General features: G+C 35.7%; 3 protein-coding genes across 3 annotated transcripts; 2 read left to right on the top strand and 1 right to left on the bottom strand.

Moving 5' to 3' along the window:
- The first annotated feature begins 94 nt into the window (after positions 1–94).
- Positions 95–1,496, top strand: LOC106137258 (uncharacterized). The gene is made up of 3 exons (XM_013338059.2): positions 95–424; positions 757–941; positions 1,178–1,496. The coding sequence occupies exons 1-3, from the start codon at positions 269–271 to the stop codon at positions 1,386–1,388; spliced, it is 552 nt and encodes a 183-aa protein (XP_013193513.1). The 5' UTR covers positions 95–268; the 3' UTR covers positions 1,389–1,496.
- A 546-nt stretch (positions 1,497–2,042) lies between these two features.
- LOC106137273 (MAU2 chromatid cohesion factor homolog) lies at positions 2,043–15,008 on the bottom strand. Its single transcript, XM_013338078.2, has 12 exons — positions 14,750–15,008; positions 14,399–14,578; positions 14,047–14,169; positions 13,662–13,790; positions 11,780–11,888; positions 11,062–11,226; positions 10,449–10,646; positions 9,608–9,717; positions 8,798–8,899; positions 8,209–8,312; positions 7,300–7,502; positions 2,043–6,859 (listed from the first exon to the last, which is right to left on the bottom strand). Exons 1-12 carry the CDS (start codon positions 14,972–14,974, stop codon positions 6,672–6,674), a joined length of 1,836 nt encoding a protein of 611 aa, XP_013193532.1. The 5' UTR covers positions 14,975–15,008; the 3' UTR covers positions 2,043–6,671.
- A 2,178-nt stretch (positions 15,009–17,186) lies between these two features.
- LOC106137241 (large ribosomal subunit protein uL11) lies at positions 17,187–18,878 on the top strand. Its single transcript, XM_013338041.2, has 4 exons — positions 17,187–17,362; positions 17,450–17,523; positions 18,103–18,283; positions 18,662–18,878. Exons 1-4 carry the CDS (start codon positions 17,326–17,328, stop codon positions 18,862–18,864), a joined length of 495 nt encoding a protein of 164 aa, XP_013193495.1. The 5' UTR covers positions 17,187–17,325; the 3' UTR covers positions 18,865–18,878.
- The last annotated feature ends 617 nt before the right edge of the window (positions 18,879–19,495 follow it).

The raw sequence follows: 19,495 nt of genomic DNA, 5'->3' as shown, positions 1-19,495 counted from the left end.
TTTAATAATACACATTCTTCACACTTTATTTACTCAATTTTATCAACATACTACTTTTACCTGAGAGAAGTTGGCGGTCATAAAAAATAGTTTATTGCGAGTAGTTCAAGGAGAATTTAATCCAAATCTAGTATAATCTGTACGTATTTTCGTAAGATTGAAATTAATGTCAATTATTTATCAACCAAATTACAACTGACACAACAACATTTAACATTTTCATCAGCTCAAAATTTCCTGTTTAAATTAAACCAAATAACAAACCAACATGTCGCACGTGTTTTATGCGGACGCCGAGAACCGTTCCAAACGCCGCATCAGACGCTGGTACCAGGAGAACCTGATGCCGGCGCTATTGGCCAACAAGGAGCGACAAGTTCGCGATGTCGACGTGTCTATCGCTCTTACTCAGAAGATGTTGGCCGTATGTATGTTTTTGGTATTAAAAAAATAGCTAGAATTAAACCGATTGAATACTTCAGGGTCAAAGCGCTGGTAGCATGCCCGCGTTGTTCAACAAAAAGACCAAGATCTTGTCACTATTTAGTTTGTTCAGCAGTCTGATAGTGATGCTAGGCAGCAAGGACAATAACTAGTGTGAAGATATAATCATCTGTGGTTACCTACAACTAGATACCCCCATCGCCCTCACAAAAAGTTGACGTGATACTTATTATATTATCTGGTTACTCAATTTTCGTCAAAAGCTCTGTAGTACCTAATTAGTCAAAGCAGTCATAAAATGAAATATAACAGATATTAGACGAGCCAGTTGCAGTCCCAGTGGTAGTCCCGCCACATGAAATCGAATCGCGAGGTGATGACGACAGCCTGATGACCCCGATAGAGCCTGAAGTTCTAGACTTGCTGTACGGCTGCACGGAGAAAGGCGCGGCCGAACAATATCTCAAGGCTAGGTATAAGAAAGCGCCTGAAGACAAGTAAGCACGCAAAAAAATCAATGAATCAGTACATTGAAACACCTTATATCACTCTCCTTAGATTTCTCCATCTCAAGTCTTAACCAAAAATTTAACCTTAAATCGAAGTGATTAGGTTTAAAATCAAACAAACTGTGTAAAATGTTTTACAGTGGGTGTACTCAAAGCTATTGTTTAATATTGTGAATTGAAATTCTAAAAACGGATTTGATTCTAAAATGCAGCCACCTTACCAGGTTTTATTTTCGATTGGCTACGAGTTGGGACTACGGTTGGCAGCAGAAGCAGTCACGCCTGCGTGCCCGTGACGTCAACCGCGGCCGCTGCGCCATCCTGAGGGACACCTTCTACAGGAAGAACAACCTAGCCCCCGACCCCAGGCATTACGCCCAGCCCGCCGGTGGCGAAGTCTCCATATGCAGCGAATATTCTTGCAACTTTTCATAAAAGCGCATTTAGTCTTTGACTAATTTGAAAAAGAAAAAATTAGGACGAATTGCGAACCCCTTTTGGTTCACAATTCGCCGATTTTCTTTTTTTTATAAATAAACGCATTTCGACTACATACGGAAAGCAAGGCTTTGATTTAAGAAATTGAAAGACTGTTGCTACATATTTAAATGAAGAATGCTCCTATTATCTCCTATTATTTTATCTACCTCAAATGAAATAGGTACTTATATTGTGTCAAAGTCAAAATTCTATGTGTAGTATTTATTGTCATTGATAAATCATAATGATAGAAAAATAATCATTACTCCAATTTCTGCAGATTTTTCTTATGTGTAATGAAAGCCCGTAATTGATGCGCATTCTAAAAAAAGGCGAATAACATTTAGAGAAACATGGAGAATCCAGGCATAAGCAACTTGAGAAAGAAAATGTTACTCGTGCACGAAATATTTTTTATAAGAGTACCAATTATCTTTGGAGAAATGATAAAGAAACTTAAGTACTATTTGCTTCGAGTGATTTCTTCAGAAATAGTTAATATTGTAAACACTGAAATCCGTTACTACTTCTAGTAGGTGTTCAATAAAAAGACTGTATTAGCAAAAACATATATTTTATAATTTTATTATTTACAATAATTCAACTTTTATTTACATATTAACAACAGCAAATGTACCCCTATTGTTAAGGCCACATCACTGTTAGAAAGGAAAAAAATATATAATATATAAAACTGCCAAATTACTCGGCCACATTGTCACTCGAATTTTATAATTTTTTCAATGAATGTGTTTGAATAAAAAAAACCAAAGCAGTAATCATATTATATGCTTTTGTATAAAAACAGTATGATTGAGCCTTTATATTTGAACATATTGAAACACATTCTATGAAACCCGGCAGTACTGAGAATCAACATCATTCAAATACTAATTAAAATTAATCAGTAGACCCTCAACATTCGCTCAAGCTTGATATAACAAAAAAAAATAATAATAATAAATATGAGAAGTTTTGTTCTTTCTAAAGTTCGTTATTTGACACATTATCTACAATATTCATCAGTCATTCTAAATTCATAGTAGATTGTTTGATATTGCCTTAGGCCGGACGCAATTTTGAAGAAAAACTAAAGGCCGTATCGCTATCCTGTATCAGCTTCATCATTCACAGTTCGACTTGTCGGTTCAATTGACTGAGAACTGAGAATTTATTTTTCTCATTTGTCGTCGAAATTATTTTTATTGAGGAATAAATTAATTTTAAATTTCTTCGAACTTGAATATTGACCACGTTTGAGAATAGACTCTTATAGTACTAAAACGGACAGAACACCCGCTGTCAGACTCAGACATATACCCTCCGCAAATTGGTACTTGCATACTTCGTCCAAATATGAATGACTCGTAAGCAGTGCGTATAGTAATTAAGGCATTTGTATATAGAAAAGTAAAATTTTTTGATACGTCGAAATTGCGTCCGGCCAGCCACAGGATGTACAACTCGCAGATTACAAAGATGAATTCAAGATATTTGCCCGTTGCTCCTATATTATTTACATTTTCATTATATAAAGTGTGACCATAAATCCCAGATCGATTTACACGGATTTTATCAGCTATGCGGATCGTACAAAATGTTGGCTCTGGTAAACAATTCATTTGTCTTATGTACATTCAAAAAGACTGTAAGACTGTCATATGGATGGCCGCGGCACACTATTGAACATTGAAACGCAGCCAGCTCCATTTATACTCGTACTGGAAGTCTTAGATCTTTTTTCAGCAGTGAGTACAAATTCACAATTTTGTTGTAAGTTAAATGACTGATACTGTTTCGATACTACCTATTAATACTAGACCGAAAATTAAGATAACCATAAATAATTCTCAATTAAAAGTACGCTACTGAATAAGTTAGATAAACTAATTTTACCATATTCAATCATCAATTGTACTATGTCTTAAGATAATAACAAAAATGTGGAAAGAATTAATTTCATTGACCATCCATTGACATGAAACATATAAGAGAAGAATATGATACGAAATTTACGAGAGTGTAAAATAAATTCACAAAGAATGTCAATAGAAAAACAAAATGAGATCAGATATGGAAATAAGACCCCTTGAAAATGACAATGAAGTTACATTTCCTAAAATTTTTCGTCAAAGAAACTTGACGAAAAAATTTGCATGCATTATGAGAGTTGAAAATAGCAGATTACTCGTATGAAATACACTTAGTTAAATGGCTGATTCATCACTTTCTATAGCAGTTATTCTGGTGTAGAAGGTGAAAATTTATCGATAAAAATAACACCAAAATTTGCACAAGGTTGGCTTCAAACATGCAGTCAAACGCGAAAACATCTCCAAATATCTGGGGAGTTAAGTCATTATTAACACAAATGGGTAGGAACGATTTAAATATCCCTAGAAATTGACTCGCAGACACATGCATACAAATCACAAAGTTTGATTTACAAATAATGTGTAACATTCAAGGGTGGGCTGTGAACAATTACTAAATTTAGACATTAACACAGACAAATTACATGCACAGACAAGTTTGATATGAAATTATTGTCATAACATTAACTGGTTTTATTGAAATAAAAATATTTGCCTTGTTGCCATCACATAAAAGTATTATACATACAACAACTATTAAGTATATATTATAAATGTTAGATATTACAACTTCTTGATTTTTGAAATTTAATAATATATTAAAACTTACCATAAAAAGCTATGATAAAAAGATCAACTGAATTTAATATTAAATTGTCTTCTTCATACAAAGTCGTTTAAAACCAAAAACAATAAATCATTTGGAATGTGGTGTAATATAAACATTCTGATGAAATTAATTTTTATATTTTAATTTTCCAAAATATTGTGTTTTCCAAAGATGTGAATTGAAACAATGCAACTAATTGTTATCCATTTTAAATCAAAGTGGAAAATAATGTTATATGATGACAACAATATTTTATATGAGGCAACATACCAAAATAATATGTCAACAATGGAAACATTACAGTACAACATATTTTTTTTATGTTGGGAACATTACATTATCTGTCTGAGGCATTGGAATATGTTACTATTACTACATACAATTTTAGAAAAATATGATTTTTGGAACACTAATCATATTTTTCTACATATAGGACAAAGCTTTCAATGCATAGGAATTGGTAGTACCTAATGTAAAAACTTTAATTTTGAAGCTATAGAGGAAGGTGTAAATAAGTGGGTTCGTGCAGCGTGCCGCTGATTTCATACCTGCTAGGTCATACCAACTCGGACAAGAATTATGCCTACCAAAACCGGTGCAGCGTGCGGCCGACTAGCGACTGATTGTCAGTGTTGCCAGTCGTATGATTCAAGGCCATTACACACCTAGCTATACTAGTCGTACGCCACGAACTAAAATCTCGCAAACACTTTAAATTTTTATAAAATTATAATCATCTCAAAAAATACTTAACAGAGTACTTAATTATAGCGGCCCACTGCTCGAACCCCTACCATTTAAATTTACAGAATCATCATTTGTATTCTGGTTATTGAAACCTTAGTATTTTGTCTATTTATTTGTAATGCCTGACTTGAAGTAAGTCAGGTTTTTACATCAATAAAATCCATCATGTTCAAAGGTGCACTCTGGGCTCCTCTCTTTTGACTTGACTTCTCTGTAAAACAATTGATTTCTCTGTGAAACTTTTAATGTTCAATAAGAGGATATAAACAGGACTAAGACCAGAGGGATCTTATAATAAGATAAGGTAACTCCAGAAGAAAGAACAAATTCTAAGAGGATATAACCAGGACTAAGACCAGAGGGATCTTATAATAAGATAAGGTAACTCCAGAAGGAATAACAAATTCTATGGGTTATGTTCTTTCAGTACATTATCCAAACAGTTTCAATGGAAAGTTAATTCTATGTTTAAAATTAAATCAACCAATGGAAGGCAACTTATACAAATATACAACCATACTGTGAAAATACACAAATTTACAAGTCACTAATCAGATCATGGACATGAGCCCACTAAGTTAAGTCACTGCGAAATATCACTTTTTATTTGTCTTTTTAGGCCAGAAAGTCCTAAACTTTTATAGTCTCGATGAAGTAGGTTCACTATATGGACAAATCATCACTGTCCATCACTGATTGGCTTAATCATCTATTATCATCAACTAATCACATCACTGCACTAAGTAACAATACTAAATATGTTAAGCCCATATTTCTGCAGATAAACAAAACATTGCAGCCTTGTTTCTATTCTATGCATTGCATTACAACCAAGAACAAAACAACAGATGCTTCTGTGTTAAGATCAACCAATCTCTTGATGTTTCTCCTGGTTGCTTCTTTTGGGCAGACGGGCAAAATCCACTTAAGGCCACATCCAGGAATGGAATTGGTTGGTCAACTTAACTAGCGCGTTATGCAACATCCAGTTTTATGGTTAACTTTTTTTAATTCTTCACTTAAATTGTAATGGTTGATTGTACCATGAAGTTTTCGAATAAAGCAATCAAGTTTTACCTTCTTGTTCAATGCTCAATTTATCAATAGCATAAGTTGGTAAACGATTTTACAATGATACAACTATATAAATACCATTTCTTTAGTAGCTTCAGACTTCTCTATAACAAACGCATATTCTTTGCTTCATCTTTTTTCGGCTTTCCACTACAAAATTCACTCAATCACTTCAATTAATATATTCCATTTCTTCAGTGGCCTTAAGACTTCTTTGTGAAATTATCAATGTTCAATTTTTCTATGCTTAAAGTACATTACGTGATGTGACTGATGGGCGGTGGTGGGGGTTACGCTGGTAATCCACCGAACAAACACATGTTGCGGCATCCAGTCAAAAGGTTCACTTTATTTTTATTTCTTCACTTTAATTTTAATAATGGTTTACTTTACCATTAAGGTTTTGAACAAAGGAATCTGTTTGACAACTTTTCTGTGATTTATTGTTCTATTTATAACTGAATTATCCTTTCAATGTTGATAGACTGATGCAAATTCTCCGCTGCATCATCACCATTCATTTACGCATTTTTAGATTCTTCCAGCCATCTTTTACTCATTTATTGTACAATTTGTCTACATCCCCATTGCCAAAGGTCAATGTCCTTATATTGAGTGACCTTTAGAGTTTTCTAAGAAGGATCTGTCAATTTCTTCTCTATGATTATTCAATGTACAATTAGTCTATCCCTCCTTGTCTATGCCTACGGGTCACTATGTGTTGTGACTGACATTGGGTGGCGGCGGTAACGCGGGCGGCGGGCCGGTGGTCCACTGCACTAGCGCGTGTTGTGGCATTTGCGTCGCCGTGAAGTGGTCTTTGAGTAATGCTTGCGAGAAGTTGCAGTGCATTTGGTAAGCTTCGTTCTCGCGGTCCGAGTCGCCCGCTAGCCGGTACAAATCTGTGACAGAACATAAGTGTTATTATGCGAACGTTCTTTAAATCAAAGACTGGATGGATTTGATCAAAGACGGAGGTGCTGGAGATTTGTTTAGTTGAGAGAAAGAGGAATATATCATTGTTGTAATAATCACTGGTTAGGCATACTTATTATTTTTGATCTCACTTGTAACTCTTCCAAATTAGAACGCCATATGATACGCTACATATAGCTTTTATACGCCGACGTAGTCGATCTAGAGAATGTTGGGTTATTCTCACGAAATGGGCTATCGAGTATATTACTGTCCCTTTCCCACTTCCTTATCTAACATGCAGCAAACGTGTATGAAGGTTCATTCTGTACGTATCATCTGCTCCCAGTATTACTAACGCGATCTTTCTATCTGGAAAAGACAATAACTTTTCTAGACCAAAGTACTTATTCGTGAAATTATATACCTTTGAGTATAGCGGAGGCCCAGAGCTGCACATGGAGGTCGGGGATCTTGCTGGCGAGCTGCATGGCCGGCGTCACCATGTTCATGCTCTCGCGCGAGTTGTTGATGGACAGGAAGATGTGTCCGAGTAACACGAGCGAGCACGACGTGAGACGGTTCAGGTCTTCAGCGTTGGCCATCTTGAGCGTTTCTCTGAGATATCGCCTGGGGAGTTAAGAAATTGTAATACAATTTGTGTAACTTAAATATAGTTTTAAGGTGAGACAAATAACCAATATGTCTCTTCCTCTTGGTATTAATTCGAGTTACATCCCAACTTGCATGAAGAGAGTGATGAATGTGGATGAAGCGAAGGAAGTATGCAGAGATTGTGGCAAGTGGAAAGAGGTAGTCTCTGCCTACCCCTCCGGGAAAGAGGCGTCATTTTATGTATGTATGTACGTACATTACAACCTTTATAGAGAGAAGCCAAGAATTTGACTATTGACCAATATATATATATTTACACATTACTTTCGTGGGCCTACTGGAAGAAATTTCTCTAGAAATAAGTAATATCCTTTGCACATGACACAGCCAGTATCCCAATCCCAACAAATATTATAAATGCAAAAGTAAGTTTTTTTGTTACCTCTTCACGCGTCACTGAACCAATATTCTTGAAATTTTGCATACAGGAGTAGGACATAGGGCACTTCTCAACCAAGTAAAACTAAAATTCCCGTGGGATTTGCAAAAACCTGTATTCCATTGCAGGTCTTGGAAGTATCTACTTAATTATACATAAATGGTGTTAATGTCGCTAATAAACCATCTAAATTAACGCGGACGAAGCTAGTCCCCACATAAATTACCACTAAAAAAATGAAAGATTTTAATCAATCTACCGATCAAATGGACATATACTGACTTGGCCTCGTTGTATCTCGCCTGGAAGAAGGCCTGCAGCCCCAGCACGTAGTACGAGGCGGCGCGGAGGCCGTGCGCGTAAGTCGGCAAAGCTTCGGGCCTCACCTGAAAAAAACAAACAAAATTTATTAACCCCCGACGAAAAAAACGATAAATAGCGATTATAAGTTTCACGTCTCTGTTTGTATGTCTGTATGTGTAATCTTAGCTCCCGAACGGATAAACCGGCGTTGATTTTGTTATTTTTAAAATACCGAGAATAACTTTCCGAATAACTAAATCAACATTTGTATCTTTTACACAGGCTTATAAACTTGAGATTCTTCTTTAAGGCGATGGGCTGGCAATCTGTCACTATTTGAATCTCAATTCTATCATCAAGCCAAACAGCTGAGCATGGCCAATCAGTCTTTTCCAGACTGTTGGCTCTACCCTGCAAGGGATATAGACGTGATTATATGTATGTATGTATGCATGCATCTTTTACACAAGATACAGAGAGGCTTCATAAATTTGTAAGAATAAACAAGATTATATGTATGTATCTTTTGTGATTATATGTATGTATGTGTGTATCTTTCACATCTTACCTGTTCCATTAATTGTGTAAGTTCGTTGTCTCTTCTCGCCCTGAGGTACACTATAGCCAGGTTTAACTTTGCGAACATCCATAGATCGCGTTCTTGTGACATCTGAAATATTTTCATACTGTTATTATTTCATGTACTGAGCTGGAATGAAACTTGACAATTGGCTTCACGTTGCGGTCCTCAATGTTCTGCGTTATTTACTTAATTAAACGACGGGCAATGCATAATAAGAAGACATACATACATACCATCATGCCTGTTTCCCATTGGGATAGGCAGAGGCTATGGATTTCCACTTACAATTTAATACAATAACTCTTGTCAAAAGTGATCAAAGGTTTTCCTAGTTTTAAAATTTTTCTTCTCAAATCCTGTTGGATAATAGAGCATTTTTAAGGTTCCACTCGGAACCTATTTTTTGTTGTCTGTTTGTCCGTCTGTCACTTAGCTGTATCTCATAAACCGTGATAGCTAGAAAGCTGAAATTTTTAAAAATTATATATTTTGCGTTGCCGCTACAAAAACAAAGACTAAAAAAATTTAAAAATATATATAAAGGAGTCCCCGAACAAAAAAAGTGTCCTTTTCGAATTTTTTGCTCAATATCAATTACGATAACAGGTAGACATTTATAATTTACGTAGAATGTTTACTTGTATTTTACCTTTCAAAATAAATTATGTTATAATAATTAAGCAATCATTGAAGGGCTTCTATACAATAAACATAATTTTTATTTATGACCTTCAAAACAACTTGTCTTCTTCCTGGGAAAGTGACCATAATAACAATTTAATAAATATAACTTACATTGATGGCAGTGTGAAACTGCGCCTCCGCCGCCTCCATGCAGTTCATGGACATCGCGTACAGACCCAGCAGGCAGTGCAGCTGCGGCGTGTGCGCCGCCGCGCTGCTCGCTGGAATTACAGTATTGTAAGTGAAAACACGCCTTGATAGTAAATTAATTTTCAAAGTTATGAATGCAGAGATCGTGGCAAGTGAAAAGAGGTAGTCTCTGCCTACCCCTCCGGGAAAGAGGCGTGATTTTATGTATGTATGTAATTTTCAAAAGAGTTACTACTCGTATTCACAAAATTAAAAATCTTTGAATTTAAGATTCATTGTTGCATGTTGGGTTCTGTAATACATCTCTATGGATTCTGACTTTATAAACGAGTCTATCTATAGTTGTTGCTATGTCCACTGTATTAAAGTCTATCCCTTTAATCAAAACGATTAAGATATTCCAAGTTTGTGATTCAAGTCACTTCAAGATAGTGAGATGATCTGTGAGTGCACCCCTCGTTTACATAAGAGAACCTAAATGCTAACTTACAAATCTCTAGACCAAGCAGTTAGGGCGTCAAAAAACTAGTTCTTTTTCATATATAAAAACACTGGCTTTCGCCTGCGACTACGCCCGCGTGAAAAGTACTCTATGTTCTTCTCCATACTCCACACTATTATGTACGCAAAATTCCATGGAAATTGGTTGTGGTTTGTAACTTATTAACACTTTTCCATTTATAATATAAACACGTACATATAATCACGTCAATATCCCTTGCCGGAAAGAACAAGACAGAGCCACCAGTCATGAAAACCTAAAGGAAAATTAATGATATACAAAGTATAAAAATATGGCCACCTTCCGGCGCGATGGTGAGCAAATGCGCAGCCCTGGCGATCTCGTGCAGCGCCTGCGCCTTGCCGCCCGCCACCAGCCGGCACAGCGCCGCGTGCTCCACCAGCGCCAGCCGCAGCCGCCACGCCAGCGCCGCGCCGCTGCGCGGGCCCAGCCGCGGCATGGCCGGCGCCGGCCCGCCCGCCTCGCCGCCGCCCTGAGCTGAATCAAACATTAAAAAATTGAGTGGAAGGGCACGTTCCATTTACAACATTTGAATTTGGACGTAATGTTCTGACTTAACATTAATACAAATCCCGTCTAGAGGCGCAACAAGTATAGAGACACGTTCCAATTACAAAATTTGAGTTCAGCCTAAAGATAAATTCCATTTCACGCAGTCCTCGCAACAAATCTTAACTGGTAAGAGACACTTCATTTATGAATTTTATCAAAAATTTCTATCCGTCCGTATGTTTGTACTCGCATCACCCGAAAACTGGTACACCCACACCCGTATAAGATGTCAATACAGGGGTCCGGTTTTTAACGTTTACGGCGAACCAAGTCACAAGCAACAGCTAATAAAAAAAAATTTATTACATTAAAACATGTATAAAACGCCAGTTTCACATACCAGTCAACTTGTCAATCTGCGCGAGCGCCTTCTCCGTGTATTTGTGCGCCTTGTCCATGTAGCCTGCTTGCGCGGAATGCATCACCGTGACCAAATACACCAGAACGTACAGCTGTTGTCGCGACAGCCACACGAACGACTCGCCCGCCGCGGTGCCGCACACCGCTAGTGTTGATAATAAAAAAAATTAAACCCTCGGCTAAAAACGGAGGTTATAAGTTTGACGTGTCTGTCCGTGTGTGTGTATGACTATGTCATCATAGCTCTTGAAACTGTGTATATAATAATAACTTACTTAAGTAAATATAAGGCGCTTGGTAGCAATTGTCGTGTAATGACCAAAACCAAGACTGTCATATTTATGTTCCATCTACGATTAACATACATACGTACATACATATATTCACGTCTATATATCCTTGCGGGGTAGACAGAGCCAACAGTCTTAAAAAGACTGACAGGCCATGTTCAGCTGTTTGGCTTAATGATAAATCTACGATCAACTTTATTAATAAAAAAAGTAATCAACTACCCACATTACTATGCCAATACATAACCAACTGATAAACCTATTTTGTTTTAGCATTTTTTTTTAAATCGTTAAGTAGTTCTTAGTGATCCAACAATGTTGAAAAAAAGATTGATGCATCAATGCTAACACCAGGATGATGAAGATGTAAGCAAAAAAAAATTGTAGCTAGGAAATAAATGTAGTCACCATCGTCGTCTGGCCACGTGGGTGCCATTATAGTCTGGATACTCTGTTGCAGCTGCTTGAGGCACGGCTTCACACTCTTCACTTGCCCAGCCATCAGATAGTGGCATACCTGGTGACAAAACTTGTTAGTAACTTTTATTTAAGATATATTTATCCCTATCAATAGGCCTAGATAGATGATTTTCGAGATCAACTATGGATATATTTGGGCAAAAATAAAAGGAACCATAAACAAGAGCGAGCATTGAATAGAGTTGGGCTATGCTTTTTTCAAAATTACTTATTGTTCTTCATCGTTACCGTAATTGAAATCAGTAAATGATACCTTATTTCCAATTTTGAAAATTAATCTATTCTATTCTATACCTTTTCCCACTATTTATGACGGGTCGGCACAGTATGTTAGTTTTTTCCATTTGCTCCTGTCACTTGCCATCCTAGTAATCACTCTATTTCCACTCATACTTTTCTTTACGCTGTCCATCCATCTCTTTTTTTGGTCTTCCCCTATTTCTTAAACCTTTCACTTCTATATTTAAGACCCTCTTGGTAATAAAACCGTCCTCTCTACTCATGATATGTCTGTACCAACCCAATTTATTACCATTAAGCTTTTTATTTATTGGTACTACTTTCATACTTCTTTTTACATACATACTTCATCAAGTAAAATTTTTAATATATTCAAAAAAATAGGACCACTTCTTTTCTTCACCATGGATGTCGCCACTAAGGGATTGGCTTTAAACCTTGGGATTCTTCTTAATAATTCTGTCATTAAGCCATATAGCAGAACATGGCCTATTGTTGGCTTACCTAACAATGACACTGTCTACCCTGCATAAACGTGATTAAGTATGAATTTTATAATTCACTTTTTAATCTGCAATATAACAAAGCAAATATTTTTGTTTGAGCTTAAAAGATGCCAATGCTGAAAACCATTTAACTAAGAGATGTTACTTGTTCGTAGGGCTTCTTTGACCCTAAACAAAATTCTTTAATTTTTTTTAAATAAATAATACAGATATTAAGTGCACAAGAAACGTACCATTCTTTAATTTTGTTTTAAACTATTGGGATTTTTCTGTCAGAGTCCAATAAAGGAACATTAAGTACAGAAAATTTTAAACACAGTATTGTACCTACTATTGTTATCTCACAATATTCTTTTAACAAATCTAAAATGTATATAAAAGTTGACTTGTGCTAATGGTAATAACACAAACAGCCTTTTGATGAACAGTCCTCGATACCATAGAAAACAATAGACTCATTATTATAATTTTGTATTGCTCACTATTAACATTGTTTTAAGGAATTGAATTTTTAATTGCATAACAATTTCTTGCATGTCAAGTTATTCATTCATATATCTCTTGTGAGGTAGACAGAGCCAGCAGTCTTGAAAGACTGATAGGCCATGTTCAGGTGTTAGCCTTAAGGATAGAAGTAAAAAACAATTCATTAATATCATTATTTACATGTTATTGCCCGCGCCTTCGTCCCTGTAACGCCAAAGTAAATTTATTGCCCGCGAGAAATCCTCGAAATTAATAACAACCTACATACAATAGAATCATTTATTTTAAAAATTGGATACAATGTATCACTTATTGTCATCAATGTCACTTAAATCTTATCATATCTACTACCGCTTTCAAAGTGCATGTGTAGAAGTAGCGGCAAAACAAACAGACATCTCTTTAATCTAAATTGTGGATGTTTCTAAAGTGTTGATGAATGCACATTTTCTACATTAAAACATGTGAAGTAAGGAACTAAATGCCAAGTCTTAAATAACTCGGCATAGTGGTTTCGGTTGATTGTTGATATGTCATCACTCACATAAAATGAACAATGAAACAAATTTTGCACTCACCTGCAGTACAAGGAAGAAAACCTTCAGATACTCCTTCTGATGCGGACTGCCTGTCCACGAGTCCACCAGGTGACCTGCCTGATTCAGCAGAGGCAGGACCTCTTGTATCTTTTTGTCTATTAGCAGTAACTGCAATTGTAACATTTTAAACAGATTAATTTAACAAGATCTTACCTACAAAATGCAGCCAACTTGATAATGTTTAGTTTCCATTTAATCAGCCTCTTGCAGGTCGTCTCATGTCACTGACCTCCATTTTAAGGATTTTTGTTCTTTAGTCACATTCTTCAAAATCCACACCCCATAGAAAAGGATTGGAATCAAACAGATATTCAGGATTCAACTTATAAGACATTATGATAAAGATATATTTAAAATGGCTCACCATAACTCTACTTAGTAAGAACAACACTCGGGTGTAGGCTGCATTAGATATCTGTGCATAGTCAACCCCCACCGCCAGCAAACTACTTGCCACTTCATATTCTTTCTCTGTAGCATGAATTTGCTAAAATAAAAAAAAACTAAATTTACAATGATCTTGGAAATGCTTCCTGCTTGATAAATATTTACTTTTTGAAAACTTAGTGCAAGTCTAACAAGTACTTATAAATCAAAATAAACTCTGCTTAATCTTAGGTTAAACTTAAATTTTAGGCTAAAAATTAGTACCAATTAAGCCTGTAATTATTTCAAATTGCTGATCATCATATTTAACAATTAATAAGTGTACTTACTGCTAATTGAAATATTAGCCTGCAGTGCCAGTAAACACTGTGTTGAGATAACTCAATAGCTTTCCGTAGAATTGGCTTGGAGTGTGTTGGCTGGCCCTGCTGCTCAAATAGTTCGGCCAGTACGCTCGCCGCCTCAAATTTGACGTCGTCGAACCCATTGATAGTTTGAGAAAGGCACCACTGTAACCAAAACACAAGAGTGACCCACTTCACTATTGTTGTTTACATTCTATCAACAACTCCTCATAGCCAGAACACTAAAACCTTTCATAAACACAACCTCACGTATTAACGTTTTTAGGTATGACATTACATTCTTCATAACACGTAAATAACAACAAAAAAACTTACACTCTGCTCTAAATGCGTCCTCGCCAAGTCGATGTTTTTGGTGTGTGTCAAAAGTATATTTCCGAGTTGTAAATGAGTCCTGGCTTCGACTCTTTGTGGTGGTTTGAAATTAAACACTGCTTGTAGGCACTGTATACAACTTTTTATGTCAGGAGGATTAGATGTACGGAAATGTTCCGCTAAACCAAGTAAAGAAATATACCAAGCGTCCTGCGTTGACGCCATTTTGACATTTCTGAATTTCTGCTTGGAGGGAACAGTGTTCCCAACTACAATTAAAAAAATATACTATAATACTGTCAAGTCAACTGAAGAAAATAATATTGCCAGTAACACAAAATCATTTGATTTATTTATGAAATATTAACGCCAATAATACAACGGTTATAGTACACAAGTAATTGGCAATGAAGTCCTATTCCTATAGCCAAATATATCTATTAATCACTTCACAAAAACACTTTGGTGTTATGGAAATAAATTACATCAACTTCATGTCCATTATCCAACCTACTTGAAATATAGTTCACTATTGTAAATAAATTAGTAACTATCTACTGATCTTTCTTCTCTAAACCCATGCTGTTCATCACATAAAATTGTTTTTAATTGGTTGTAAATTTCTTTATGAAATAACCGTTTGGAAACTACAACGGATGTATGGTTGTTGACAGAAAGATTATAAGATGATTTAAATAAATTCTCCTGAGGAGAATTTCACCAACAGCCAAATACAAATACTTTATTTGCTATAAATAAGGTGCAAATATAAGTGTTACAAAACATATAGTTACCTTTCGCGCATTAACCAGTCATGGCATGCAAAAATACAGAAAATTTAAGTAAGGCTTATTTTTGACAAACACACATAATTCAAATATATGTATATAGGCATAGAACAGTCAATATTTTTAATTCTATAAATAGAGGTTCGCATGATGTCAGAGGGTCTACGTTGCATATTGCTCTGATACACGCTTTTTGAGCTATAAGAGCACGTTCCATATGACAGGAATTTCCCCATATAGGAATGCCATATTGAAGAAAGGACCCCACATTACCATGATATGCTTGTATTGCTACTGCTTTGCTACTCACTTTTGTAAGTTTCCACAAAGCGTACGAAAAGGAGTTAATCTTTTTACAAATTTTGGCAACATGTCCTTCCCACATACACTTGTCATCTAATGTAATTCCTAAGAACATGGTTTGGTTTGATTCTTAGATTAATATATTTTTGTGGGAAATATTTAAATTATGTTTTTAACCATTCTTATTTATAAATTACATAAAAGTAGTCTTTGTTAAATTTATTTGTAGATTGTTATTATTAAGCCATTTTATTATTTTGTCAATTGTTTTATATTAATTTCATCATTATAAGTTAGATTATTATTACACGGTATAATTACAGAAATGTCATCAGCAACTAGTGTGCAGTCATAATTTGTTATATTTGGCAAGTCATTAATATATAATAAAAATAACATTGGGCCCAGGATACTACCTTGCGGCACTCCTTCTAAATTTGGTTCCTTCGTAGAGTTATATTGTTCTATTTCATTACTGTCATTCATTTTTGTAATTTCGACATATTGTGTCCTGTTACACAAATAACTCTTGACCCACTTATTTCCCAAACCTCGAACACCATACATTTCGCATTTATGTAGCAATAAATCGTGCTTTACAAAATCAAACGACATAGGTAATCCATTTATTTGTGTCATCTGTATCAAATAGCAGATGCCCATCAACGCTACTCTCTCGACACAAACATATAGTATACTTAATCTTGCAAATTTGTTCTTAACAGATAAAATTTAGTATTAAAAAAAATCCATTTATTTATATATTTATGTACATCAAGGAAAAAATAGGAATTCAACTTAGTAGAAATTGCTTCCACGGCCCACAACACGAAAATGTAAAGAAAGGCATTGCTTTATGAGTTGTTGACATAATGTTTTTAAGTCAGTAGTTTTACCTCGCCACATATTTAAATAATTACTCTTTGGGTGAAGGGTTTCATCCCCAATACCGAGTAGTCTTACAATTACAAGTATAGCTACTGTGATTTTTATTCGTTTTGAGACAGAGGTTTGAAATGGGTTGGAAGAGGATTCGGGCACGAAAATTAGGAAAAGGATCATTTAATAATTTGTAAATAATAAGAAAAGGTTAGACAGCTGAAAAAGGGAGAATCATAAAAGACATATGTAGGACGAACAGGCAGCAGAGATGAGGAGAAGGCAAGGTGGTCTCAAATGTATTTTTTTTTTATTTTTATTTCTATGTTTAAGAATGAAAATGTTATGTTACATCTTGCGCCAAATAAAGATTTTTCTTTCTTTCTTTCTTTCAAATGCTAATGATCCATCGTCTATTAGTATCACGTCATAAAAGAAAAAAAACTGACATTTGTTATGTCAAAGTTGTCAATATAGGTTAACATTCTTTTTTCAGCGGACTGTCGTCGCTAGAACGTCTTTTCGACGGTTCACCGTTTTCAATCCAAGTTAATCAGCTTGGATTTAATTTAACTAGTGAAGTTTGTGATATAATTATCCAACACAATGCCGCCCAAGTTTGACCCTAATGAAATTAAAATCGGTAAGCCGTAATACACCGTGTAAAATTCGTCGATCTAGAACGAGTGTTTTATAACTTTGTGAATTGTGAAAAATGTATTTATTTCAGTAAACTTGAGGTGCGTCGGTGGAGAAGTTAGTGCCACATCATCTTTGGCTCCTAAAATTGGTCCGCTGGGTCTCGTAAGTATAGAAATCGGGTAATCATATTGTTTAATTTCTAACCTCTTCATCATAACCTATCCCTATACACGCGTGGCAGTCCTAGACACTATTACAAGTGTTATTTGATTTTATATCAATAATGCAAAGACGAGACAAAAAAAGCTCGTGATGTACTATAAAGTTTTATCATCCTGGGGGGTGCCTCCCTACCAGGCGCGTCCTTCCGGGTGGCGGATGGAAGGAACCCGCGACTCAGGATCCCTAACCAGGTTCCCTGTCGCGGCTACTCCGGTGTTGAAGGGGTCGCGGACCAGGCAATGTGACTGCTACGCTCTTTATGTTCTAGGTTAAGTTAGAACTCATTGTTTCTTAACGGAATTATTCAGTGGAAAATGGTAAACTAGACCTTTTTTTTGTAGTTACATAGCTATTTTATTCATATCTTTTTGGTTTTGCATGCACAACATTTGCTGTAAAGTGCCGAAGTAAGTTTAATTATATTACAATGCAGTATCTGTTAAAATATATTCAGTAAAATAGCTATCTGTGTATAATACTACATGTTTCAAATTTAAAAAACTTGTATTTGCACTACAGTCCCCCAAAAAGGTTGGTGATGACATTGCCAAGGCGACCAGTGACTGGAAAGGGCTCAAGATCACAGTGCAGCTTATTGTACAGAACAGACAAGCACAGATTTCAGTGGTACCATCCGCGGCCGCCCTCATCATCAGAGCCCTGAAGGAGCCCCCACGTGACCGCAAGAAGCAGAAAAACAGTAAGTAAAATTCTTTCACATTACTATCACATCAAATCTTATTGCCATATAGCTTGCATTTGGCCTTTACAAAATATTGTGGGCTCTGTTGACATGGTAATGGATTTAGATGTGATTATATGTATATGCAATTTGTTCTGCAGGGATATTCACTTACATTGAATGGGCAAATTTAGTCCCTCTGAAATGAACTCTTCTTTTTTTTGAAGTTGGTTAAAAATATATTCCTCTCCATTTCAGAATGGGAGCTCTTAACTGCATAGGCCCTTTATTTCTAGACAGTTTTGTATCATTTTGTTATCAAGTGCAAGCAATATCTGTTAGAAAAACTTAAACCTTCAGATATTGAATGCATAAACACTTTTTTTTATTTTTTAGTCAAACACAATGGCAACATCACCTTGGAAGATGTTATCGGCATCGCTAAAGTCATGAGGCCCCGATCAATGGCACGAGAGCTGTCTGGTACAGTGAAGGAGATCCTCGGAACAGCACAATCTGTGGGCTGCACGATCGACGGAAGAGCGCCTCATGACGTTATTGTGGATATCAACAATGGAGCTGTAACCATTGACGAATAAATGTTGATGATACATTTGGTTGTTTTTTTAGGTACCTTTCTATTGAACCCTTTGCTTGCTTATGGCGCACTTATAGAGGGGTGGATGTTCCTTTGCTTATGTCAAAGAGATTTTCCGTATCCATGGAACAGAATTTTTTTTTATTCAACCTTCCTCCCTTATTTTATCTTAATTGGCCAGTAGATTTTTTGAGTCAGAGATCAGTGATTGGATTTCGCTTTAATATATATAGGTATAACTATATACATTAAATACAAGTGTATATTTTTGAGAGTAATGTTAGTACCTACCTAATACCTACTAATTTGTACCTGTTAGGTGAGAACACTAGGTACCTATACACTGTTTCATGTCAAGGGCAGAATAGAATTCAAAATTTAATATAAGGTGTATCACTCATTGACGTCATATAATTTAAATCTATATCTACTACCGTTTCCAAAACGCATGTGTAGAAGCGGCGGAACAAACTACACTGCAGCGAGATAACGGCAGATAGGTAACCTACGCTTATTAGGTTAATAGGTATACATTTGAAGAACGTATTTTACCGATTACTAAGCATCACAGTCTTTGTTCTTTGCCAAATCATTGTAGCTGGAGGAAAAAAATATAACAGTAGTGTTGCTGA

This window comes from Amyelois transitella, chromosome 19 (assembly GCF_032362555.1).
Source record: "Amyelois transitella isolate CPQ chromosome 19, ilAmyTran1.1, whole genome shotgun sequence".
NCBI lineage: Eukaryota > Metazoa > Arthropoda > Insecta > Lepidoptera > Pyralidae > Amyelois > Amyelois transitella.
Note: the sequence above shows the minus strand (reverse complement) of the source record. Positions and strands in the feature narration are given on the sequence as shown.